General features: G+C 35.3%; 2 protein-coding genes and 1 non-coding gene across 5 annotated transcripts; 1 reads left to right on the forward strand and 2 right to left on the reverse strand.

The window, feature by feature from the left end:
- Nucleotides 1-23: 23 nt before the first annotated feature.
- On the reverse strand, nt 24-6,731 carry LOC129428069 (deoxyribonuclease gamma). Of its 2 annotated transcripts, none has more exons than XM_055184962.2 (8): nt 6,536-6,731; nt 5,185-5,273; nt 4,916-5,005; nt 4,329-4,441; nt 4,113-4,225; nt 2,574-2,731; nt 2,032-2,128; nt 24-573 (listed from the first exon to the last, which is right to left on the reverse strand). In XM_055184962.2, the coding sequence occupies exons 1-8, from the start codon at nt 6,680-6,682 to the stop codon at nt 511-513; spliced, it is 870 nt and encodes a 289-aa protein (XP_055040937.2). In that variant the 5' UTR covers nt 6,683-6,731; the 3' UTR covers nt 24-510. The 2 variants fall into 2 exon arrangements, with proteins under 2 accessions (XP_055040937.2, XP_055040936.2); XM_055184961.2 differs by having other exon boundaries at nt 28-573; nt 4,916-5,008; nt 6,536-6,729.
- Nucleotides 6,732-9,526: 2,795 nt separating this feature from the next.
- Nucleotides 9,527-9,608, reverse strand: trnas-uga (transfer RNA serine (anticodon UGA)). Its single transcript has one exon. It is a non-coding gene; the product is annotated as a tRNA-Ser (tRNA).
- Nucleotides 9,609-10,370: 762 nt separating this feature from the next.
- Nucleotides 10,371-27,040, forward strand: abhd6a (abhydrolase domain containing 6, acylglycerol lipase a). Of its 2 annotated transcripts, XM_073876326.1 has the most exons (9): nt 10,371-10,576; nt 11,153-11,264; nt 15,421-15,585; nt 20,563-20,676; nt 21,544-21,676; nt 23,069-23,226; nt 23,325-23,379; nt 23,843-23,943; nt 26,701-27,040. In XM_073876326.1, the coding sequence occupies exons 2-9, from the start codon at nt 11,154-11,156 to the stop codon at nt 26,878-26,880; spliced, it is 1,017 nt and encodes a 338-aa protein (XP_073732427.1). In that variant the 5' UTR covers nt 10,371-10,576; nt 11,153; the 3' UTR covers nt 26,881-27,040. The 2 variants fall into 2 exon arrangements, with proteins under 2 accessions (XP_073732427.1, XP_073732428.1); XM_073876327.1 differs by lacking the exon at nt 10,371-10,576 and having other exon boundaries at nt 11,147-11,264.
- Nucleotides 27,041-27,692: the final 652 nt, after the last annotated feature.

Below are 27,692 nucleotides of genomic sequence, written 5' to 3' on the forward strand. Positions count from 1 at the left end.
ATGAAAACTTTTTAAAGAAAATTTGTTACATTTATGCATTTGGCAAATAGCTTTGACTTACAGTGCATTACAAGGTATACATTTTTTTCAATCAGTATTTGTGTTCCCTGGGTTTGAACCCATGACCTTTTGCGCTTCTCTACCATTGAGCTATACAGGAGCACATACATGTCAGATACAATACAAAGTTATTATATAGAGTTAATTAAAGGAGAGATACAGATATAGTACAGTAGAGAGAGAAATGAGCTGGTAACTAACCCTTACTGTCTCATAGCAACCAGTAAACCAACACTCTTGGGTGTCTGGTTCATAATTAACTAGTACAGGAAGATCTTTACCACCTTTCAATGAAACATTGTGCTCGTCTCTACAAAAATATCCTAAATAAAATCTTTACCGAGCTTCTGATTACTGAATGGATAACTGATTGATTGTTTTTAAGCTGTTCTTCATCAGTCATATAATTGAGCTGAGTTGCAGTAAAAGTGTAAGATGATGAGTGATGATTTATCTGCTTTCTGCTGGATTTACAGTAATGCAGAGAGGAAAGTGGTCACTTACAGCCAAAGCCTGATGAAATACAAATAAAACAAGATGTCAATATTTCTCTTGGGTTGATAGAAGATTGCAGAACCTTTTTATTGTTTATCACAATTTCAAATATGGCACAAGAAAATGCACTGAATATTAAACATTTCTAAAGATAATTCTCACAAAGCATTGATTTTTACATGCAAGAAGAGAAAATGGAAACTGAGAATAAAAATGGTCCTCTCACTGCAAAAAAATCATTTTCAAGAAAAAAAATTCTTAGTATTTTTGTCTTGTTTTCAGTAAAAATATATAAAAATAAAAGTATCAAAAATTTTAAAAAAAATCTGCCAGTGGGGTGAGCAAAAAAAAAAAAAAAACATTAAATTCAAAACAAATTTGCTTACCCCATTGGCAAATGTTTTGCCTGTTTTATGCACAAAATCACTTAAATTTGATATTTTTGGTCTAAAAACTAGACTTCTTTTTCTTGGTTTGTATTGCTCATCAAGAAAAAGCATCTTCATTTAAGATTTTTTAGATATTTTTACTGAAAACAAGAAAAAAATACTAAGATTTTTTTTTCTTGAAAATCATTTTTTCCAGTGGCTAATGGGGTGGTACCCTTTAAAAAATGTAGCCTACACCTTTGCATTTAAAGAGTTCACATTAGTACCTGAAATGTACAAATTGGTACCAAATGTATACATATATTTACATAAATGCTACGTATTAGGACCTTTATAAAGGGTACTTCCCCAGTGACAGCTAGGGAGCATTATTCATCTCCACGTTTTTTGAAAATATGCTCATTTTCCAGCTCCCATATAGTGAAACATGATTTTTACAGTTTGGAATTCCATCAGCCGATCTCCGGGTCTGGTGGTACCACTTTTAACATAGCTTAGCATAATCCATTGAATCTGATTAGACCATTAGCATCACGCTAAAAAAATATCCAAGGAGTTGTTGCAATCCTCCCTCAAGCACTTTGCTGCTGTAACATGGTTGCAGAAGGTGCAATGATATTACGCAGGGCACGCAAATAGTTCCCTTGGTTACTTTCAATAGGGGACTATTTTTTGGCATTGCATAATATCACTACACCTACTGCAGCCATGTTACGACAGCAAAGTCCTTGATTATTACGCCGGAATAAGAGTCCTAGCCATATCTGCTTAGAAAATCGCAACTTTTTATTTTCCGTTGGTCTTAGTACATAATTTAACTACAGAAGAGTCAAGTTTTAAATAGGAAAATTATTGAAACTCTTCGAAACTATTTTTTAGCGTGATGCTAATGGTCTATCCAGATACAAAAGTGGTACCGCCAGACCTAGAGATCGGCTGAATGGATTCCAAAACTGTAAAAATCACATATTTAACACTGAAAATAAGCATATTTTCAAAGAAAGTGGAGTGTCCTTTTAAATAAAAAACTCCTGAAATATTATTTTCACAACTTTCACAAAAAAAAACTTTATAGCTTTATATTTACTTGCTGCTCAGTAAGTCCAAATTTGTCTTTGAAGTTAAAAACCTCCACAGATTTTGGATTTACAGCCTCAATCATCCTCTTTCCATGGAGGACGATCCTGCAAACAGGAACGTGACAACTATCAGATGACTCAAGACATTATGACACAAACATCAAGTGATTAACTACAAGCATGAAGCTTTAACCATTAAGCTACCCCAAGATGTCAATTTTTAGCTAACTACGATGTGTTTCTGGATTAACATCTTTTGTTGTTTCTGCAACATTTCTCTCAAACAAAACCTTACTGCCACTAAAGAGTAAAATAGCAGGGGAGCATGTATGTGTGCCTGATCCGAATCTTTACATTCATGTATTTGGTTGTTGATTCTACCCAAAAGGCTAGGGATCAAACCCATAACTTTTGCCATGCTTCAATGCTCCAATTGAGCTACAGGAACACTGCTAGAATCTGGTTCATAGGAATGTTGTTATTGTTGATCCAGATAATAGGACATCTAGATCTGTGCTGTGGTAATGTCTGATCTCAAAGAGTTTCTAACCTGTCATAAGCACATTTGGTAGACGCCCTCACAGATGTATCCAGTTTGTCACCAGTCAGCCACACAAACTGAGCGTCTGAGCGCAGACGGATGTTCACCCACTGTTTTTTAGGTACATAACCGCAGGCAGCGTTGAAATCCCCCATTATGATAAAATTCTGGCAAAATTAGAGCAGATAGAAACTGAATCAAGAAACAGGAACTCTGAAGAAACCAAAGACGCTTGTGGGTAAAACCAGGTGAAGAGAAGGCCAGCTGTTTGGATCACTTTCACTTGATCTAGACTCAGGTGTGCCTATAACCATTTGATATATTGTATATATGATATGTACTGTAGACTAATAGTGTAACATTTGGATGCACCTTTAATTCTTTATTATAAGTATTGTTTTTTATACAGAAGATATGAGAATTACTGTATGTAGTGATCAAAAATGTTATGTTTGATTTTTCGGTATAGGGACCAATTCTCACTTTTAACTAGTTTCTTATTAGGTTACATATTGGCTGTTTATTAATGCTTATAAAGGACATATTAATGCCTTGTTCTGCATGACCATATTGTACATCCCTTAACCAAATCCAATTCCTAAACCTAACCACTACAACAACAACTACCTTATTAGCTAATAATTGGCAGTAAACTGGGAGTTTACTGAGGCAAAAGTCATGGTTAATAATCAATAAGTGAAGAGTTTCGTTGCAAAACGAGATAACCACCATTTTTTTTAATTGTTCAGAAATCTCGTTTTTTGGTTGTGCATTCCAAGTAATTTCAATTCAACTGCAGTTGGTTTGTTTTGATTTAAACCTTCATAACTTAAAAAGTACAGCTAAGTACCACCATAAAACAAAATAATAACGTGATAACAAAATAATAAACATGTTTTGACAAAAATGTTAAAAAAAATGGATTTATCTCGTTTTGCAACGAAAGTGTTCCCTATACTAAAGTGTTGCCGATTTTACTTCTTAGAAGTCTTATAACACACTAAGGGTATGTATGCACACTGCAAAAAATGATTTTCAAGAAAAAAAATCTTAGTATTTTTGTTTTGTTTTCAGTAAAAATATCTAAAAATTCTTAAATTAAGATGCTATTTCTTGATGAGCAAAAAGACTCTAGAATGTAAGTCTATTTTTAGACCAAAAATATTAAATTTAAGTGATTTTGTGCATAAAACAAGCAAAAAATCTGCCAATGGGGTAGGCAAAAAATCTTGAACATTTTTCTTAAACACTAAAATCAAGAAAAATTCAAGAAAAAAATTGCTTACCCCATTTTTGCTTGTTTTATGCACAAAATCACTTGAATTTGACATTTTTGGTCTAACAACTAGACTTGTTTTCTTGGGTGGTTTTGCTCATCAAGAGAAAGCATCTTAATTTGGGAATTTTTGGATATTTTTACTGAAAACAAGACAAAAATACTAAGAATTTTTTTTCTTGAAAATAATTTTTTGCAGTGCAAGTATATGTTTTTTAATATCAGTAAGTTTAAAAAACATACAGACATGAAGTCAAATTTCAAAATCTTACCTCCGACTGCCACATTTGTGAGACGTTTTCATGTACATCATACAATTCATCGATTTCTTTCACAGCGTTCTCTGGGACAGTATGAATAGGGATGATGACAAAATCCTTGATTTCTGTTATAAGAGACAGAAACCCATCAGTCCTCGTGTCCTTTTCTTGATTGACATTGGGAGGCACGCTCATAATGTGTTATCATATAAATATTTTTTATCTCACCCGTTTTGGGAGTTGAAAACCAAACCACGAATGGCTCTCGAGCAAAAACGTCTTCATCTCCAGTTTGTTTGTCAGGATACTGATAGATGGATTTGACAGACACCATCTTCTGTCTGACATCAGGGTTTAATGGAAACTGTTATTATAGCCTTATTATTCTTTTCTTTTATATTGATTACCTACAATAAGTATAGTACTTTTTATTTAGCAGAATATGTGGGGAGTAATTGACGACGGGCCATTGAATAATAAAAAAATGGTGCACACCCAAGGTGCAATGCGGCATGACGCGAAGAGGAGAGCCATTACACCACGGGTGTGTATTATTTTCAAATAATTAAAAGGACCGGAGTCAATTATTCCTCTTATACCACGGTTACCATAAACATTGCTCTGTTGCCTATTTTTAAGACATTTGACAAGTTAGGTGTGGGGTTATCAGAAATTAATGCATACCCACGGAACATTTCTCAGCCAATCAGAATGCAGCATTCTACAGACCCGTGGTATAACACACAGTAAATGCTATAATATAACAACAATAACAATGAATAATGATTATATTTATTAATGAGTTACACACATACCTGTAAATAAAAGCATATTGCTCTTTATATGATTTCCTTCCCAGCCTCTCACTCAGTACGTAACTAAATTCATCTGTTTGTGTCTGGTACCTGCTGTGTAAAACATTTGTATTCACCAATAATAAAAATGCATTTGCTTTTTTGTATCCGAGTACTTTTTTGCAAAATTTTAGTTTTCTATCATTTTACTGTATTTAGTAAGAAGTGTTTATGACAGCTAATACATTAGTATAGTACAGTGTTGTATTAAAGGTAATATAAATATTTACCTGTTTAAGTTAGTCATGAGTTGATCAAAAGCTTTTCCCTTAGCATCTTTAATCTCCAGTACAAGCATGAGGTCACAGCGAATGATGCTCTGCAGTGTTACAGTAATTATTATATCACATTATTTGTGTGTCTTGATAACTGCATCAGTGTATATTTAGTTTGATACTCTTTTGCAACACATAAAGAACTGAACGTATCGTAACATTTATTTCATCTGGTTTGTAATTTCTTTCTCTCATACACTATAAATACTTGGATCTAACTCAATAAAATTAAGGCAACATTTTCCAACTACTTTTTGTAATTTAAATAACTAATATTTTGAGTAAGGACAACTTAATAATGAATTTTAAATGAATTTGAAAATATTAAGTAGCATTTCAAGAAAATGCAAATAAATTAAGTAAAAAATGAATGTAAAGCAATGTAAAAAATATCAGCATATTATACACAGACTTAATTAAATTAGGTAACATTTAAATGAAAAAAAAAATATTAAATGTCTTCTGATTTATTAATTAGTTGTATTATTATTATATTATTTTTGGTTTGTTGTTGTTCTTTTATTCAGTGAGAAAAGGGCACAAAACGTTTATTCAATCAACGCACCCACTCAGTTTCGTTTGGGCAGCTATAAAGCGCAACATACTTCAGTATTTATGCACAAGCACCAGTCTTCTGAACAATGATAACTACAAAACTCAAAAGAAGAAACAGAAACTCTTCCAAATCTCGAAGATAAATGAACATTAAACACTTGCAAGTCTTTCTTTTAGTTAAAAAACACATAAAATGGAGTTTAAATTCAAATTATACTCTCCAAATGCAGTCTCATGCAAAGCATGCTGGGAACTACGACTCCACTTGCCTAGTTAGTTATGTTAGTTAGTTAGTTACTCATTAGTTCCTAGTTAGTTACTCATAGTTTCAACAGAAAATTATTAAGCTAATTTCCTTCTGACAAATTTAAGTGGATTATACATGATAAAATGAAGTTGAATTTACTCAATGATGTGTTCATTTAGAATTACTCAAATTATTATGTTATTTTAACTCACATTTTGATTAAAAAATAAGAATTCAAAAATTTTAACACAGTTTACTCATTTTGTTTTTGTTAAATCTACTAAGGCACAGAAACACTTTGTATGGAGTGGGATTGTGCAATCATGTATTAACATTCAATTATGTTAATGTATATTTATGTTATTTAACCATATGATATATGTAAAGAATTTCAACATAAATAAAACACAAGATAAAAGAGCAAACTATGAAATATACTTGAAATTGCATCAATGTTGCATTCATTAGCATGCAAATAAAAATGAAAGATTTTAAAAGTCTCACCTGCAATATGATGTTCAGCACATCTGGTTTAGAGACTTTGTTCTCTCCAAAGGATTTAATGTTGAAGGAGCAGATCTTCAGACTCTGAGCTCCTGTGAGGCTCAGCAGCACAAAGAAAACAGCCAGCACCATTCTGGATGAAATCATGAGGATCAGTGACAATCAAAACATTAACTTTCCCTCTGTTATACCTCTCTGTTTCCTGTGTTTTTCTAGTGGTCACGCCCACTAATGCGCTCTGTGATACACAAAACCCATTATATGAACTGTAAAAACACGAACCGCCTGAGAACAATGTGATCACATCTGTCAATGATTTTGTGCCATTCTGAGGGGGGGCTTGGGTGGTCCCAGACCCCCTGGTTTTTATTAAAATTAAAATACTACATGAATTTTAAATTCTCATGCTGTGCTGCCACAAAGCGATACTGTCCATTATTTGTCCCAATTTTGCAATAAACGAATCCAAAAGATTTTTTTCTGAAATAAATGTAAACTCTTAAGTGTGTCTAACAGTGCTTTCTGGAGTAAGTGAAAGATGAGTCTATAGCTGTGTCCCAATTCAGGGGCTGTGACCTTATAAGCATGCCACCTTAAAAGGTGAGGGGACCCCAATAATCTTTGACATATTTTGAACACTGTCTGATATCAATAACAGACATCCCACCCAGTGCAAAACTCATTTCAAAGAGGTAGCTCACTGACCCCCCCAACTATAATAATAATTTATACATTATTTTATTTACACATTATTTTACTATATTATTATTTAATTACTTCAATATGATAGCTAGTCAGCTATGTTATTGCAATGAATGACACCTAAAAACGTTTTTATTTCTGAGCCTTTTTACATACAGTATTTATATAGAGAAAGTGGTCGATTGCCAGCCCATCGCGAAATCTGATTCTGCAGCCTTCGGAATCAGTGTTGCCAGATTGGAAATTTCCAAGTATCGTACCAGAATCTCAAAATTATGGTATTTGGAAGAAATGTATCAAATGTGCAGAATACAGCTATTTTATCTAGACAAACAACTTTTGATAGCCTGTAGATTTTCCCAGTCAATAAATGACTAAGTGTACCTTAGTCGGAGAGTCAAAACAACTGAAAGAAAGAGAGTCATTCTCAACGATGATTGGCCGAGAAGACACAGCAACTGCCAAAATCACAAAATCTCACAGAATGAGCACTGATTTTATCCTAATCCTACCTCAAACCTATCCATAAACCCAACATCTTGTGAGATTTAGGCCATAACGGTATCCCTTCTAGCCAAAATCAAGAGATAGAAGACATGCGTTACACGCATTTGCATTCTCCTCACAATTATGATTGTAGACGTAGGATCAACAGATAGATCGATAAGTATAGAAGCCCTATGATTGCAATGACCATTTAAAGTGTCAGAAAATGTGGAAATTATCGTGCATTATGGGATTGTTTTGTTATTATTGATCATACAGAGGTCAAAATGATGGTACAAATACAATAATTATCGTACATTTGACAACACTGTTCGGAATGAAAAACAACGCTTTACTCTTTCCCCACCATTGACAAGTTATCTCGTCAATTAAGAGAAAACTTTTTCCTGCCAATGACGCTTCTCTGACGAGTTTTTACGGTTATTTATAATTCTGCTACTATCCACTAGGTGGCGCTCTTACCCAACTTATAAAACACTTAAGCAACTAATTCAAAAACAGTAAAAACTCTGTGTAGGTTTTGATCATTTTGATAATTTCAGCTTTTTGCTCAAAATTTTGTATTTTTGAAGAAACCTACCCATATTTGAGAGGTGATAAAAAGAGAACAAATGAAGAAAGGATGACACGTTTTTCTGTTATTTGTTGATTTGTTTGTTTGTTGAAAGCAGAGGTTTTCTGTCATTTCGCATATTGTATGCACTGTAAAAAAAGTCCGTAAAAATTTCAATGTTATTGCAGCTGGGTTGCCGGTAATCCACCGCAGATCTACACCCATGTTATCCACTGGCAAGAGTTTGTTCAAAGTCAAAAAAATTCTAAATATCAACAAGTCTTTATCTTTACAGAACAAAACCATACAATAACAGCCTCATGCAAAGCATTCTGGGAACCAGAAATCATCATCAACCTTTTTCGTTTTGTTTCCCAGAATGTTTTGCTTGATGCCGTTCTTTAGTTTTACTCTGTAAAGACAAAGACCCGCAAATGTTAAATGTTCATTTAACCTTGAACAAAATGTTGCCAGCAAATAACATAAATTCAAATCCACGGCAAATTACCGGCAACTCAGCTGCAATTTCTACTGATTTTTTTTACAGTGTGTTTGTACATTTATAGAAGAGAACTTTCTGGAAGGGATTTTGTGAAAATCACAAACAAATGCTGCAAAACGCTGGAGGGGAATGAGTTAAGAATCTAAAGTTATCATACAGTTAAATATGTTGTTCAATGTGATTGTAGCACGTGATATCTGCCTTGCTAGATAGAATACAGCTACTCGCGAAATCTTATATTTATGACAAGATTTGGGCCGTAGCTGTATCCATCTAGCCACAACCTCCGGAGGTGTTGCAAACATGGCCCCCTAGTGGTGCAACTTCCCTAAAGGGACTGTGTGTTGTTTTTCTTCAAACATCATGAAGTGTGCTTTAAAAAGAAGCTAAAACAGTTTTCAACATAAATGTAACCTAAATTAACGTATTAGAGAAAATAAGTTAAACAAAAGCCATTGTAATCACATTTTGTTTTTGTACAAGTCCGCTTAACCCAAAAAAGTTTTTAAACAGTGCAAAAATGTAATACAAGTACAGTATTTAGATGATTTGTAATGCTGTATTATTAGCATCACATGTTCTTGTGAGAAACTTCATTAATATTACCTTTTTAAATTAATTTACATTTAGGTGGAAATGTTTTGTTATTTTGTGCTTACTGTACTAAAGCTATTCAGAATGTAGTTTAAATTGTCTAAAGATGAATCTCTGATTCAATCAAAGAGTTCGCTGCGAGCAGGGTTCGAACCTGCGCGGGGAGACCCCATTGGATTTCAAGTCCAACGCCTTAACCACTCGGCCATCGCAGCTGCGCATGACGCCTTTACGTAATCAATTTTACGTATCCAGTACGTCTTTACGTATTCAAATAGGGTTATTACTAGCATTACAGCTATTACTTCCCACATTTTCAACTAAAAGGCGTCTATAATTTTGTTAAAAAAACAACTTATAGTTTATTTTGTAATACCTGTTATATCTAATTTTAATCGGCACAAACTTATTTTCCAGTTTATATTCCCCTTTAATTAAAGCGCGCGTGTCATGTAGAAATAAAGGCAGATAAGAATGGTGTTATCATAATCTAAAATTGTCATAAGAAATGGCCTCAACGTTATCTCTGTTTGGTTAAGGTACGATAAGTTATATAATAAATTAGAAGTTGCAACTCTTTACTGGGTATTTGAAATTTAAGATATATTAAAGCATATCGCTGTCGTTTTGTAGTTTGTAAATCATATCCACTTCTAAAAAAAAGCAAACGACGAGACACGTGGTTCACGTTACTGTTCTCAGCTCTGTACAGGATAAAAGTCACTTAAACGTGATCTAATTTTTTTCAAAAATATTACCACGACTAAATATAACCATTTGTAAATAATACATTTAAAATGTTGTACTTCAGGGTGTGTACAAACAAATATATTCAAAAGGTCTTTAAACACCATTACATTTTGAGCCATCTTGCGCCCCCTTCAGGACAAAAAGTGTATTTCATGAGGAACATGTCTCGGTCTCCACTCAGTCATTTTATTTTAAGGCCAGCTGTGCACCTGACAGATGTCTCTAACAATTTTAATCGACAGAATATTATTTCCTCACTGTATTCTCCTTTAAGTGCAGCGCACTTCCCTGTTCAGAACGCCGTGAACGCGCACAAGTGAACGCGTTGCGCAGCGCCGCGTATCAGAGAGCGAGATGACTGTGGGTTGATCGACATTTCTGGACATTCATTTCATTTACAGCATCTTCCATAACACAAAGCTCTCATTTTAAGGTATGATTGTTAATAACATATGTAGATTATACACATATAGCCTACATAAATGACATAATGTTAATATTATATAATCGTGCCATTAAGTGCGTGTCAATGTCTTTCAAGTGCATTCAAGCTCATATATTAGATAAAAGGATTCATGCTGATCTGATCTGTTACAGTGTAACAACAGGAATATGCTAATGTAACAATATAGTAATGTCAAAAGTATTAAGTGAATTAGAATTGAGTGTTTCTTATTATTGAAAGTCATGCATGCTATCAAAATGCACGAGATATTGACAGTTTGAGTTTGTGTGTGTACTAACTGTATATGTATATCAGATATTATGTATTTTTATATTGAGAGATTTTTGCTTTTGTTTCCACTTTCACCGACCTTTAGTGGTTTGATTTTCTCATTTACTTTTTTCAAACTATCTGTAAGCATTTGTGGTGTAAAAAGTTTAGTTTTCATGAAAAAATTGGCACAGTAAACATTTGCACGATGATGATGATGCTTTGAACATTTATCCGTATGCAATAGAGGTCAATTATAGCAGGGTTGTTTTAATAATTTTACTTTAATTTAAGGATGGATTTGGACATGCTGAATATGTTTGTTATTGCTGGAGGGACGCTGGCGATACCCATACTGGCATTTGTAGCCTCTTTATTTCTGTGGCCTGCCGCTCTTATTAAAGTCTATCACTGGTAAGTGCTGGAAAGATCCCAAGATGCTTTCATTTAATTTCACCATGTCCAGAGTTTATTAGTCTTCATTTGTACAGACAGTGCACATGACCTAGTTTACACGCTTTGGGGAATCATTTCAGCAATTCAACATTTTTTTTTAGATACAGTTTTGCTGTTTAAAGCACCATCTTTTACACCATCATTCACACTGTGATATTTTAAAATCTTATACAGTCAGTTACAGTTAAACACATGACCTAAACCACAAGACTAAGCTTATGTGTCATTTCTTTGCCACAAGCTTTTAACCGAAGCTTAAAAATAATACTAAGCTTTTTAGAGGTTTATAGTGTTCAGAGCAATGGCGGCCGGGGACTTCTCTTCCAAAGTCACAAATACAAAATATGTGTACAAGGTGTCATGTGTGTTGATGTCATTCCAAAATATATGTTTGTTGCGTCATGTGAACCATGTGCATCATGTGTCATGTCAAAATACGTGCCTGCTGCACATGCGTCGAAACAGTTTATGATAAAAGAGACGCTTACGTTCACAAAATACTCAAATTTAACACTAAACTCTGATAACACATGAGTTTAAGCGAGTATCTGACAAATGCGAGGGTCACTTTTATCATAAACCCTTCAGACGCATCTGCAGCAGGCACTTATTTTAACAAGACGCATGATGCACATGGTTCACATGACAGGCCGAACACCTATTTTGACATGATAAACCACACACATGACAGGCTTACACACATGTTGTGACACAATTCGCATCGTGAGCCATCGGAAAAGAAGTCAGCGGACACCACTGGTTCAGAGAAGTAGATGGATGATTTATTGTTGACCGTACAGTTTACCTAGTTATAGGGGTTAGTTCAGTTCTTTACCTTTAGGTCTATTTTCTTAGCTAACACAACTAATCAGTGGCAGCCGGTGACTTTTTTTTTCGAGGGCGCTCGATGCAAAGTTCGTCACAACATGGATGTAGCCCGTCATGTGTGTGGTTCCTTTTTTCAAAATATGTGTTCTGCGTGTCGAGTGATCCTGTGTACATCACGTGTCTTGTCAAAATAAGTGCCTGACGCGTCTAAAGGGTTTATGATAAAAGAGACCCTCACGTTTGCCAGATACTCACACAATCTCATGTGTAATCAGAGTTTACTGTTAAAGGATTGTCTTGCGTGTATTTTGTGAACGTGAGCGTCTCTTTTATCATAAACGGTTTTGATGTGCGTGCAGCAGGCACTTATTTTGACAAAACACGTGATGCAGACAGGATCTCTCGACACGCAGAAACACATATTTAAAAAAAAAAGGAACCACACACATGACACTCCGAACACTTATTTTGAATTAGCGCCCCTCGGATGAGCAGTCACGAGCCACCACGTTTTAATGTATGCCTTGTAATGCACTGTAAGTTGCTTTGAATAAAGGTTTCTGCAAAATGCATAAATGTAAAAAGCAGTTATATTTAATGGCAGTAATTGTGCAAAAAATACACACTTTTCTTAAGTTTCAATGTTTATTCATACAATGTACTACATACATTAGTTTTAGCCTAGGTCACAGAAGCAGTTTAAATTATTTTAAATGTTATTAAGATTGTCTTTAACTTGTAAGCAGTAGTTTCAAGCAAATTTATGCTTACATTACATCTATAGCAACTGTTTTGTGTTATCAGTGATGAAGGCAGAATATTGCCCCTATGTGAAAGGTAACTAGGTGAAGGGTGAATCAGTATACAGGGGAAATTTACCGCACACCAATGTGTTAAAATGTTCATATCAGCATAGTAAAACATTTGCTTTAAATAATACATCCTATTTCTGACCAGAATCAGTTTTTGTTCATTGTTCTGCTACATGCAATCTTAAGTTTATATCCGAACAATCTTACGCAAGTTAGAGTAGTTATCTGATAGACTTTGGTTAGTGTCATATCTTAGAGTCAAACTGTCCCATTAAAGGCATCATTTGGCTCTGGTTAGACAGTGTGTCAGTGATCTGTTCTCTGACATACTGTTACCTAAGGCAACCATCACTATTACTTGCTGTTCTCAATGGTTAAAGGTTTAAACAGCCTCCCAATGCTAAAGTGTTCAACTTTGACATGTATTGTGCTACAGGAATAAATATGAGGCCTCAAATCATTTGTCTTATTGGAGAGATATATCTTTTATAGAACGCTTTTTATTGCTTATATAGATTTTGCTGATATAGACATTTGACGAGCTTTGCATTGTGCGTCCTTGAAAAAAGTCACCGGCAGTCACTGACCACTTAATAACTTCAATTATAAAGAAGACAGGACACTTAAAGAATTAGTCAATTTTCTTAAAAAAATCCAGATAATTTACTCACCACCATGCCTTCATAAATGTTGATGTCTTTCTTTGTTGAGTCGAGAAGAAATTATGTTTTTTGAGGAAAACATTCCAGGATTTTTCTCATTTTAATGGAATTAATGGACCCCAACATTTAACAAATTCAAATTGCAGTTTCAAAGGACTCAAAATGATTTCAAATGAGGCATAAGGGTCTTATCTAGTGAAACGATTGTCATTTTTGGCAAGAAAAATAAAAAATATGCACTTTTAAACCACAACTTCTCGTCTATCTCCGTTCCTGTGATGCGCCAGCGCGACCTCACGCAATACGTCATAACGTCAAGAGGTCACAGATGACGTATGCGAAACTACGCCCCAGTGTTTACAAGTGTGGAGAAAGAGGACCGTTCCAACGTTGTTGTATGTCGAATGATACTAATTAATGTCTGTGTGTCAGTTTATTGTTTAAAATGGTCCGCAAATGTGTGTTTCATATATGTAAGACGTGACCTTTCCACGCCATTACGCAATTGCGCGAGGTCGCGCTGGCTCATCACACAGCCGGAGGAAGGAGAGAAGTTGTGGTTTAAAAGTGCATATTTTTTGAAGCCAAAAATGACAATCGTTTCACTAGATAAGACCCTTATTCCTCGTTTGGGATCGTTTAGAGTCCTTTGAAACTGCAATTTTAAACTGCATTAAAACTGTTAAGTATTGGGGTCCATTAAAGTCCATTAAAATGAGAAAAACCCTGGAATGTTTTCCTCAAAAAACATTATTTCTTCTCGACTGAACAAAGAAAGACATCAGCAGTTTGGATGACATGGTGGTGAATAAATTATCTGGATTTTTTTAAAGAAAATTGACTAATCCTTTAAAGAATCAGTATGTAATTTCCACCACTAGAGGTCGTAAAACAACAATGACCTTAGCTTGATGACGCTGTTAAAAAGAATGGAATGATGGGAGTTGTTGTCTTCACGATCTGACAGGACTCACAAATCATGTTCAAGGATGTATTGAAATAAAGTTTTATAACCATTACATTACAACTGCTAACAAAGTGGCATGCTAGACGTTACTACTGCATTTCACATACTTCTGCATGCATACTTCTACTTTTTCATTGATTGATCACCTTATGACATCAAACTATTGAGAGAGTACTGTTTTCAAATTGATATGTGCAGTGCCACATCTATGAATGAATTTTGGCAAGAAAAGCTGAAACTGAGTATAACCTGGAGATGACACCATTGACAAAGCGACCTTATGAACAGGGGTGTAACACCTCTTTAAACCGTGAATTTACTGAATCGTTGAAACATTTGGGATAATGTAAGCATACACGTGAAAAAAAATCTGCTAGTGATTTTTGTATGTTTTCATGCAAAACTTACATATTGTGCCTTTAAACAAACAGTTAAAGGAACAATATGTAGGATTGTGGCCAAAACTGGTATTGCAATCACAGAACTTGTGGCTAAAACTGGTACTGCAATCACACAACTGGTGGCCAATACACAACATGACAACATAAACATCAGTTGAGGGCTGCAAGTCCACTTTTTAAATGAAAATATCCTGGCCAGACCACTGTTGTCAGTGATATAAGTATTTGAAATGAAAATGATTTCTTAATGTCTAGTGACATATCAGGGCCATTTTATGATTCATTGATATACATTTCTTACATACTGTTCATTTAAGCGGTTAAAACTTACGCAACAACACTCTTTCACTTCCTTTAAGTTTCTATTGAGCTAAATGTTTGTTCAGCAGTCTCAAGCAGTGTGGTAAATGTGTTGTGTGTTTCTGATACTTTCATTTATCACTGGTATTGGCGCAGGCGATTGGGTATGCAGATGGATTATGCCGAATATGAAGGATATCGCTTCTGTTATACTCACAGAGGGAATCCAGGCGCACGACCGTCTGTTCTCATGTTACACGGCTTCTCTGCTCATAAGGACATGTGGCTGCCTGTAGTCAAGGCAAGAAACTGCAATTTCATCCATGCATCATAATTCAGTTCCAACATGTTTTTTTTTGGTGCTATTAAAGATTCGTGTCTAATGCTCAAAAACAAACAGCAGTTTCATAAAACAACCATCAAATCATGTGGGCTGGAGATTTCAACACTTATATCATCTCACTGTCAAATATTGTTACATAAATCTGTTACATTAACATTAACCAATGGAATAAAATTAACACAGGAAAACATATTAAAGGTGCACTGTGTACATTTTAGTGGCATCTAGTGGTGAGGTTGCGAATTGCAACCAGTGTCTCAGTCCACTGCTCACCTCTCGCTTTTAAAACACATAGAGAAGTTACGGTAGCCGCCACCAGACAAACATGTCATCTTCGGAGACAGCTTTGTAAAAAAAGTTTGTCCGTTAAGGGCTTCTGTAGAAACATGGCAACACAAAATGGCGACTTCCATGTAAGGGGACCCTCAGTATGTAGATAAAAATGTCTCATTCTAAGGTAATAAAAACATAAGGGTTCATAAAGAAAGGTCTTTATACACCCCTGATAATATAGTTTTGTATATTATTTTGCATTTCTGTCAAGGGATCCTTCTAAAAATTACACACTGCACCTTTAAAGGGATAGTACACCCAAAAATGAAAAATCTGTGATTATTTACTTACTCTCATGTTGTTACAAACCTGTATAATTTTCTTTTGAGGAATGTTTGTAACCAAATCAATCAGAGGCCCCATTGACTTCCATAGAAGGAATAAAGAATACTATGGAAGTCAATGGGGCCTTGGATCGGTTTACAAACATTTCTCAAAAATCTTTCTTTGTGTTCTTCAGAACAAAGACATTTATAAAGAACAACATGAGAGTAAGTGATGACAAAATTTTTATTTTTTGGTGAACTCTCTTTAAAGGTGCAGTGTGTAAAATTTTGCAGCATCTAGTGGTGAGGTTGCGAATTGCAACCAACGGCTCAGTCCACTGCTCACCCCTCGCTTTTGAAATGTATAGAGAAGCTACGGTAGCCGGCACCAGAAAAAAACATGTCATCATCGGAGACAACTTTGTAAAAAAGTTTGTCCGTTAAGGGCTTCTGTAGAAACATGGCGTCACAATATGCCGACTTCAACGTATGGGGACCCTCTGTGTATGTAGATAAAAACGTCTCATTCTAAGGTAATAAAAACATAACGGTTCATTATAAAAAGGTCTTTATACACCCCTGATAATATAGATTTGTATATAATTTTGCATTTCTGTCAAGGGATCCTTCTAAAAATTACACACTGCACCTTTAAAGGGATAGTACACCCAAAAATGAAAAATCTGTGATTATTTACTTACTCTCATGTTGTTACAAACCTGTATAATTTTCATTTTGAGGAATTTTTGTAACCAAATCAATCAGAGGCCCCTTTGACTTCCATAGAAGGAATAAAGAATACTATGGAAGTCAATGGGGCCTTGGATCGGTTTACAAACATTCCTTAAAATATCTTTCTTTGTGTTCTTCAGAACAAAGACATTTATAAAGAACAACATGAGAGTGAGTAAGTGATTACAGAATTTTTATTTTTGGGTGAACTTTTTTTAAAGGTGGAGTGTGTAAATTTTAGCAGCATCTAGTGGTGAGGTTGCGAATTGCAACCAATGGATCAGTCCACTGCACATCTCTCGCTTTTAAAACACATAGAGAAGTTACGGTAGCCGCCACCAGACAAACATGTCATCATCGGAGACAACTTTGTAAAAAAATTTTGTCCGTTAAGGGCTTCTGTAGAAACATGGCAGCACAAAATGGCGACTTCCATGTAAGGGGACCATCAGTATGTAGATAAAAATGTCTCATTCTAAGGTAATAAAAACATAAGGGTTCATAAAGAAAGGTCTTTATACACCCCTGATAATATAGTTTTGTATATTATTTTGCATTTCTGTCAAGGGATCCTTCTAAAAATTACTCACTGCACCTTTAAAGGGATAGTACACCCAAAAATGAAAAATCTGTCATTATTTACTTACTCTCATGTTGTTACAAACCTGTATAATTTTCATTTTGAGGAATGTTTGTAACCAAATCAATCAGAGGCCCCATTGACTTCCATAGAAGGAATAAAGAATACTATGGAAGTAAATGGGGCCTTGGATCGGTTTACAAACATTCCTCAAAATATCTTTCTTTGTGTTCTTCAGAACAAAGACATTTATAAAGAACAACATGAGAGTGAGTAAGTGATTACAGAATTTTTATTTTTGGGTGAACTTTTTTTAAAGGTGGAGTGTGTAAATTTTAGCAGCATCTAGTGGTGAGGTTGCGAATTGCAACCAATGGATCAGTCCACTGCACATCTCTCGCTTTTAAAACACATAGAGAAGTTACGGTAGCCGCCACCAGACAAACATGTCATCTTCGGAGACAACTTTGTAAAAAAATTTTGTCCGTTAAGGGCTTCTGTAGAAACATGGCAGCACAAAATGGCGACTTCCATGTAAGGGGACCCTCAGTATGTAGATAAAAATGTCTCATTCTAAGGTAATAAAAACATAAGGGTTCATAAAGAAAGGTCTTTATACACCCCTGATAATATAGTTTTGTATATTATTTTGCATTTCTGTCAAGGGATCCTTCTAAAAATTACTCACTGCACCTTTAAAGTCGCCATGAAACGGAAGTAGCGATTGCTTTATTTTCCCTGTGGTGACGTATATCCGAATGAAACGGCTTTTGAGATGAAATAAGGCAGGGCTGGATTTGAATTTGTCCATCGAGATCTGATTGGATCGTTTGAAGTTGGGTCATGTTGCTAATTGCTAATCGCTGCGATCTTCTCCCGGACCCCGCCCACCTGCCATACTTTTGACCGGAAGTGAAGAGAGATCGTTTTGAGGAGGGAAGGAGATTTGCATTTTTGATTAAAGATTATGAGCACACACACATTTTTTAAAAAATAATGAAGCTCACAGATAAGTCATTTGTTAATAATACCACACTATTAAAAATATATATATAGTTTTTCATTTCAATTTCATTGCGACTTTAAAGGGATAGTACACCCAAAAATGAAAAATCTGTCATTATTTACTTACTCTCATGTTGTTACAAACCTGTATAATTTTCATTTTGAGGAATGTTTGTAACCAAATCAATCAGAGGCCCCATTGACTTCCATAGAAGGAATAAAGAATACTATGGAAGTCAATGGGGCCTTGGATTGGTTTACAAACATTCCTTAAAATATCTTTCTTTGTGCAAAGACATTTATAAAAAACAACATGAGAGTGAGTAAGTGATGACAGAATTTTTATTTTTGGGTGAACTTTTTTTAAAGGTGGAGTGTGTGAATTTTAGCAGCATCTAGAGGTGAGGTTGCGAATTGCAACCAACGGCTCAGTCCACTACTCACCCCTTGCTTTTGAAATGTATAGAGAAGATACAGTAGCCGCCACCAGAAAAAAACATGTCATCATCGGAGACAACTTAGGAAAAAAGTTTGTCCGTTAAGGGCTTCTGTAGAAACATGGCGTCACAATATGGCGACTTCCACGTAAGGGGACCCTCTGTGTATGTAGATAAAAAGTCTCATTCTAAGGTAATAAAAACGTAACGGTTCATTATAAAAAGGTCTTTATACACCCCTGATAATATAGGGCTCTATCTTACACCCGGCGCAATGCAGCGCAATGCGCGACGCAAGTGTCTTTCGCTAGTTTCCACCCTAATTTTCACGTTTAGCGCCGCGTTGTTTAAATAGCAAATGCATTTGCGCCCCCTTTTGCGCCCATGGGCGTTCTGGTCTGAAAACGAGGCGTGTTCAGGCGCATTGTTGGCGCGTTGCTATTTTGAGGCAACTAAAATAGACTACGCCATTGACCAACAAAAACCTGGTCTAAAGTCTAAAGTCAATGGCGCAATGTGTTTTATGTTATTTAAAGAGCGCATTAGTAATATGCGCCTATACGGGAGAACAACGCGGGTTTGCTTATCACAAAGTACATGAATGCGCAGCAGCACAAAAATGCTTTTAAATATGAAAGATTAAAGGATTTAATGTAAAAGATTATTATTGAGTCTCTTGGACATAAATGAGGAGTAATTATGAGACGTTAGAAGGCGCAAAGAGCTGCTTCACCTGCAGCCTGGTAAGTAAATAAATGCTTTGCTTTAAACAAATGCGTCTGTTTTTAAATGTTTTTTTAATGCTACCTCACGGATTTATTGTATATGATGACTCTGTACCTGCGGATATGGTGAGATGAGAAACATTTTAAGTAATGGTTAAAACAAACAGATGACGCTGTCCAAAGTGCTGAAACGTGAGGAGAGCCGTTTGTAAATTCTTTATCTCCTGTTTGTTACAAATAAAGTATTTTTACAGTACAAACCTTATACTTGTAAATAATTTTTTGATGATATTGGATAGCCATACATTTAAAGCAATTACAAGCCTGCTTTTTTACTTCCATGACTAAAAGAAAGCGGGTTTTAAAGGTTTTAATAATAAAAAAAAAAATTCAATACAAGTGAAAAACAACACAATTATTTAACATTAATCTTAAACTGGGGATCTTCTCCCTCCGCTTAGTTTTTCAGTTTACAAAGTTCGTCATCTAAATAGGGATTAGACAAAGCGCCAGCGCAACTTGCTTTTAAAGGGGATGAGAGCTGAGACTCTCATTGGTTTACTGCATGTTACGCCCAAAATACTCCCATTGCAATAGGAACAACCCTTTTCGACCATGCGCTCGGCGCACAAATCCTTTTTCCCGTCGTTAAATTAGCAAAAGTGGATTCGGACACGCCCATTTACACGTTGCGCTGTGCGCTTTAGACAATGCGCTTAGATCGTTAAAATAGGGCCCATAGTTTTGTATATTATTTTGCATTTCTGTCAAGAGATCCTTCTAAAAATTACACACTGCACCTTTAAGGAACACACATAAATCAGGCCATGGAGTAAAAGTTGTGCTTTGTTTTTCAGTTTCTCCCTAAAAATCTACACTTGGTTTGTGTTGATATGCCGGGTCATGAAGGTACCAGTCGGACCAGCGCCGTGGATTATTCCATAGAGGGTCAAGTCAGACGCATAAATCAGGTGAGATTGTTTCACACATTCAGTGGTCAGATGCAACATTTTAAAAGCACCACAGAGAGGCCACTGTATTGAGGCCACTGACCTAATTTTCCATTATGCAGACCAGTATGTTTTTCTTGATGACACGCTGGATTTATTCGGCACGTCGAGAATGATCTCACTAAAGTATCTGGAGATCAGTGAATAGCCCTTGTGTTTTGATTTTCTTAAATCTTGGCCCAGAGCTAATCAGCTTTTTTTAAACAACACTGACTTGTTCTTAAAATAGACGTCCTTCTGCAAACACAGAGCACTTTATATCTACTTCAGAGCTTGAAATGAGACCGAGATTTTCATCTCATGAAAGGTGAACACTGATGAACTTGAATATTAGTTGTAAACATTGCATTTTGAAGATGTTATGAGAGGTTCGAAGTGAAAGCCTCTGTTGCTTTTAAGATTAAAATAATCCAGTTGGATCCCTGTACTATAGTGCATATGAAGAGTTCAATGCAAAACCCTCTAAGTTGTATTCTTGTAAATTAGTATTTATTAATCAGGCTTATGTTTTAATAATTCAAAATGTAAAAATGCAGAAACTGAAGCACACATAAGGGGGCGCTGTGATGTTTCTAGCTGCCACATCAGGTTGGATTCAGGTCCAAGTAGTCTCAAGGGACCCAAGTTTAAAAAGTGATCCATGGTTGTTTTCCAATCCCACTTACTCTTTCTGAATAAATGTAAAGGGCTCAAAATGTCATACTCATGTGGAACTCAATCTGTAGCTCATTTTAGAGGTTGTGTTACCCGACATTACATTCATGGCCCATTGCCGTATCATTTAAGCAATTGGGATAACTGACAACTGTATGTTTTTCTCTGTATTAGTTTGTGAAGAGCATCGGGCTGAACAGAAAACCTTTTCATCTGATTGGTACATCAATGGGTGGAAGCATCGCTGGTGTTTATGCTGCACGTCACCCCGCTGATCTCCGCAGTGTTACTCTCATCTGTCCAGCTGGTGAGATCTCCATGTGTGTCAATGGCTACACATTTAGCAGATATATATGTGTGTGTGTTATTGTGTGCGTGTTATTGTATGTGCGTATGTGTGTGTTATTGTGTGCGTGTTATTGTATGTGCGTATGTGTGTGTTATTGTGTGTTATTGTATGTGTGCGCGTGCGTTATTGTGTGTTATTGTATGTGTGTGTGTGTGTGTGTGTGTGTGTGTGTGTGTGTGTGTGTGTGTGTGTGTGTGTGTGTGTGTGTGTGTGTGTGTGTGTGTGTGTGTGTGTGTGTGTGTGTTATTGTTTAATTCAGTTCAATTTTATTTATATAGCGCTTTTCACAATTGGTAATTGTTTCAAAGCAGCTTTACATTAAAGGGACACAAGGCAAGAATATATTTATATGGGATATAAACGGTATGTAAACGGATAAGGAGATTAAATGGGTTCCATCGGTGGTCGTTGGTCAGGCATCGGCTGGGCATCACTAAGTAAGCAAGCTTGTTTACCTGATTTGCATGGCATCCCCCGAGTGACGAGTTATAATAGTCTATTCTAGAGGTCATAAAAGCGTGGTTAAGCTTCTCTGCATCTGTTGCAGACAGCATATGGCGTATTTTTTAGATATTTCTAAGATGGAAGAATGCTGCGCGGCAGACGTTGGAGATATGACTATCGAAGGATAAATTGCTGTCGAACACCACACCTAAGTTCTTAAACGTGGAAGATGGCACCACAGCGCAACCATCTATGGGCAGCTTGTAATGTGACATTATTTGTTTTGAGCGATTTGGTTCAATAATAAGCATCACTGTCTTATTGGAGTTTAGCATAAGGAAGTTATGTGCCATCCAGTCACTTATATCACTAATACAGTAGTTTATAGAACTGGTGTGTTTCGCTAGGATGAGAGGAGATGTAAAGCTGGGTATCATCTGCATAGCAGTGAAAACTTATGTTATGTTTCCTGATGATGTCTCCTAGAAGTAACATATTTAACGAGAACAGGATAGGACCTAAAACTGCTCCCTGCGGTACGCCGTATTTATTATTTAAGATTGTGTGCTCTATTGTGTCAAAGGCTGCACTAAGGTCTAGCCATATAAGAATTGAGATTTCCATTAATCGTATATTAAAAGGAGGTCATTTGTAACTCTAAGCATTGCTGTCTCTGTGCTGTGGTGGGGATTGTGTGTGAATATGTGTGTTATTGTATGTGTTATTGTGTGTGCGGGTGTATGTGTGTGTTATTGTGTGAGTGTCTGTTATTGAATAAATAAATGTAAAAGTTCTGATTCAGTAATCACAAATATTTGGAAAGATCAAGAAAAATTTACAATTCTTAGTAGGGCTCATTTTCGCATCCTGATGGGACCTCATATCTGAAGTACGTGATTTTCACAGGTCTTCAATATCCCAATGAGAGTACATTTATTCGGCGTTTGAGGGAACTGGAGGACAATCCGGATCCAGATGAGATTCCTCTCATTCCCGCAACACCTGAAGAAATGGAACAAATGCTGAAGTTATGTTCGTATGTGCGTTTCAAGATACCTAAACAGGTGCATAAACGTTTCATTTTCTAAAGACAATAAATCTCAACATTTTTAAATCAAACAAAAAGTAAAGTAAAGTAAAGTTTCCCTCTCTGGTTTTCTAGATTCTTCAGGGTCTGCTTGACGTCCGTATTCCAAACAACAATTTCTACCGAGAGTGTTTGTATTTTACTCAATTGCTCAAAAATATTGGATCATTGGGTCTCATTCAATAAGCATGCGTATGCACAAATTTGATCATGAAATATGCGTTTGGATGTTTTTAACAAATCATGAATCAACAAAAACGTTCATACTAAAATTTCTTCTAAATGTTTTCAAAAACGTAAGAACTACTTAGACCGCACGTACGCAATAATCATGTACAATAAAAAAGAACCCTATGTTATATATTTTATATATTTTTTCCTTGTTCATGATTATTGCGTACGTGTGGTCTAAGTTGTTCTTACATTTTTGCATACATTTAAAATAAATTTAAGTGTAAAATTTTTTGTTAAATCATAATTTGTTAGTTAAAACACATTTGTGTGTACACATGCTTAGTGAATGAGACCCAATGGTTGTAGACATAAAATACTATTTTATTAAAAACTCATGATGTCTCAATTGTTTTCTGCAGGTTTTATGGAGCTTGTTGGAGAGAAATCGAGACACGCTTTACATGAGAACATGCATCTCATCTCAGCTCCTCTACAAGTTATTTGGGGGAAACAAGACCAGGTACAGGCTGTTCAGCCTTATGAACTCATTCCCTTGCCAGCCATTTTTTGAAAAGTTTCCCGCTTGCATTTTTAGTGATTTTCACAAAAGTTTCACAAGATCCCTTCCAGGAAAATTTTCTTCTAAAAATATATAAACATACAAATATATCAAATGAAAGAACAGACCCTCTGCTCTCAAACAAACAACAAACAAACAAACAAACAAACAAAACAGGAAAAAGTTTCATCCTATCCTTTTTTTCTGTATTATAAACTCTTGAATGTGGGTATTTTTTTTTAAATACACATTTTTTAGCAAAAAGCTGAAATAATTGCATTTTTTAAGAGATCAGATTCAGAACGATTACCAAAACATAGACAGAGTTTAAAATTAGTAAATATTTTTTTTTTTATAAATTGGGTAAGTGTGCCATCTAGTAGATAATCGCGATTTTACAGATTAACTCTTTCACAGCCAGCGTTTTTTTAAAAAGTTGCCAGCCAGCGCCAGCATTTTTCATGATTTTCACAAAAGTTTAATGCCTTCCAGAAAATGTTCTTCTTTGAATATATAAACATACAATATACCAAATGAAAGAACAGACCCTCTGCTTTCAAACAAAAAAAAACGTTTCTTCCTACCTTCAGTGGTTCTTTTGTAATCAGCTTTTGAATATGGGTAGGTTTCTGCAAAAACACCAAATTTTGAGCAAAAAGCAGAGATAATTCCATTTTTGTGACGGACTTTTCATAGAGATCCCATTCAGAGCGATCTTTAAAACAGACACGGACATGCAGCTGCTTGCCATAGGGCAATACTTCAGGGTTTAAAAAGTTGCGGAAGTGCAACCTAGTGGATAATAGCGGTATTGCGGAAAGACGGAAAATCTCGTCATTGGCGGGGAAGCGTTTTCTCTTAATTGACGAGATATCTCGTCAATGGCGGGGAAAGAGTTAACATAAAAACTCATCAGGAACACTTTTTTATACAAATGTTTTCTCTTAATTGGGGAAAGAGCTAATCTCCAGATGTACTATCATGATGTTAACTACACATGAATCTATTGTGTTAACCTGTTTCAGTCTCACTATACAGGACAGGGTTGGGCAACATTGCCATCTTAGTAATTTTAGGATGAATGAAGTTGAATGGTTATATATGATAAATATCTCAGTATTTTCTACAAAGTTTTACAAATGTTGACCCTTTTGAGTTTTTTGGATGGTGGAAAGGTGTGTTACTCTTGTTTAAATAACGTAAACCGTCTTGATACATAATTGCTGACTGTACAAAGTTAAGAACTTAATTTTAAAACACACTGTGACTACGACAAAGCCCTTGTGTATATAAATTATATAGTTTATGAGATTTTGCTGGTATAAAAGCCTAAATATTCAGGGCGACAATTACAACGGAGACAGGAATTTCTTTGGATTTACAAATCCTTTGGAACTTTTGGGAAAATGCAAGTACATAACTGCATTAAATATATCATACAGTGCTATTGGTTTTTGGATATTTTATTACAAAAATCTTACATATCATGGCTTTAATAGAACAGGTTTGATTGCAACCTTTTGACGTTTCTTAAAACTTTGAAATTTTGATTGTTTTTAATTTCAGATTTATAGCCAATCTCAGTGTTAATCTATTAAGCCATACATGTGTTTATAGTTTGGGTACTCGAAGGGAATAGTCCTTAACTCTTTCCCTACCATTGACAAGTTATCTCGTCAATTAAGAGAAAACATTTGCATAAAAAAAGTTCCGGATGAGCTTTTATGTTAATCTTTAATACCGCGATTATCCACTAGACGGCACACTTACCCAATTTATAAAAAACTGAAGCAAAACAATTATTTACTAATTTTAAACTCAGTGTATGTTTTAATAATCGTTCAGAATCTGATCTCTAACAAAATTTCTTCACAAAAATGCAATTATTTCAGCTTTTTGCTCAAAAATGTGTATTTTTTAAGAAAAATACCCATATTATAGAGTTTATAAGCAGAGAAAAAATATAGATATAGGATGAAACATTTTGTTTCCCGTTTTGTTTATTTCTTTGTTTATTGTTTGTTTGAAAGCAGAGGGTCTGTTCCTTCATTTCATTTGTAAATTTTCCTAGAAGGCATTTTGTGAAACTTTTGTGAAAATCACAAAAAAAATGCTGGCGGCAACTTTTCAAAAAATGGCTGGCTGGCTGGCTGGGAATGAGTTAAATGTCTGCTTTATTGCACTAATACGTGGGAAATGTGATGTTTTTTTCCTGACATCGCCAAAAAGAAATGGCCCTGTTTTTAAAGAAAGATTCACAATGATTTGACTCTTTTTTTATAGACCAATGCAAACATAAACACATATGTGACACTGGACAACAAAACCAGTGATAAGTCGCACAGGTATATTTGTAGTAATAGCCAACAATACATTGTATGTGTGAAAATTATTGTTTCTTTTATGCGACAAATCATTAGGATATTAAGTTAGATCATGTTACATAAATATTTTTTAAATATTTAGTAAATTTTCTACAGTAAATATATAAAAAATGTATTTATCATTATTAATGTTGTTAAGGGTGTCAATTGGACAACTTTAAAGGTAATTTTATCAATATTTAGATTTTTTTAGTACTCTCAGATTCCAGATGTTCAAATAATTGTATCTTAGCCAAATATTGTCCTATTATAACAAACCAAAAATTTTATTCAGCTCTCAGATATTACCTTTATTTTGTGGTCCAGGGTCACATATATATTATTTATACCGCAGGTTCTGGACATGTCTGGGGCTTCTGTTCTCGCCGAGGCCGTTCCCGGATGTCAAGTTCATCTTCTAGATAATTGTGGTCACACAGTGGTGATGGAACGACCAAAAAAATCTGCCCAGCTCATCGCTGACTTTATCAACACAAATCACAACCCAAACAACAGCATAAAGAAACTTTCCTAAAATTGAACTGTACATAACGTATGGGCTGGAGATTAAGTTAAAGATTTAATTACAGTAGGTTGTTGGTTAAATTTCACATGGAGATTATTGCGCTAATCTGGTGCTTCTGTACCACGACATTTAATCTCAGAGTGACCCTGTATACAGTTCATGCACTGGATGTCTTAAAGTAACAGTATGTCATTTTGCATATTGTAAATAATCAGTAAAAGGTATTTTTGTAGCGAATGCTCAGGGATTCACAGCAACCACTGAAAAACTATGTTGTCTTTTCAGTGTCACTGCAGTCTGTAGTTATTTCATGTTAGATTTAAAGCAACACTATGTAGTTTCCATGTAAAAATGACTTACAGCTCCCCCATGTGGTTGAAAAGCGCAACAGTGCCTGGTATCAGACACTCTTCTGCAGGCAGGGGGAGGGGCGGGGCTGTGTGCTCTACCCTCCACCACCACTTTCAGAGTGTGCTTGTAGCAGCTATGAGGCTGCTCAGGTTGCAGCAACAGTACAATTTGTCCAGTTAAAAGTTGTTCTATCACTGAAATAATTTTAGAGACATTATTTAAAGGTAAACTACATAGTGTTGCTTTAAATACTAACTGGATTTTAAATACCCTTGTGTTTATTATAGACATTTCTCCTTCTGCAGTTATTTCCTATTTAAAGAACAAGATTTTTGATTAGTGAGCTACATACCTAGATGGCATTTTTGGGCATCATAGGCAGGTTCAGAACTAATGAATCAAACATTTATAGGAATAGTCATACAAAAATAAAAATTATATTTTATCATGATACATGCAAAAAAAAAACA

The sequence above is a fragment of the Misgurnus anguillicaudatus genome, chromosome 14 (genome assembly GCF_027580225.2).
Source record: "Misgurnus anguillicaudatus chromosome 14, ASM2758022v2, whole genome shotgun sequence".
NCBI classification, from domain to species: Eukaryota; Metazoa; Chordata; class Actinopteri; order Cypriniformes; family Cobitidae; genus Misgurnus; species Misgurnus anguillicaudatus.

Excerpts from the sequence above, each read along its gene's own strand:
- LOC129428069 (XM_055184961.2), bottom strand. The coding sequence starts at position 6,682 with ATGATTTCATCCAGAATGGTGCTGGCTGTTTTCTTTGTGCTGCTGAGC. Across the intron at positions 4,442-4,915 it reads CAATATGCTTTTATTTACAG|ACAGAAGATGGTGTCTGTCA; the intron begins GTATGTGTGTAA and ends CCCTGATGTCAG. Across the intron at positions 574-2,031 it reads TTGGACTTACTGAGCAGCAA|GCTTTGGCTGTAAGTGACCA; the intron begins GTAAATATAAAG and ends GTATTTCATCAG.
- abhd6a (XM_073876326.1), top strand. The coding sequence starts at position 11,154 with ATGGATTTGGACATGCTGAATATGTTTGTTATTGCTGGAGGGACGCTG. Across the intron at positions 15,586-20,562 it reads TGTGGCTGCCTGTAGTCAAG|TTTCTCCCTAAAAATCTACA; the intron begins GCAAGAAACTGC and ends TTTGTTTTTCAG. Across the intron at positions 21,677-23,068 it reads TACTCTCATCTGTCCAGCTG|GTCTTCAATATCCCAATGAG; the intron begins GTGAGATCTCCA and ends TGATTTTCACAG.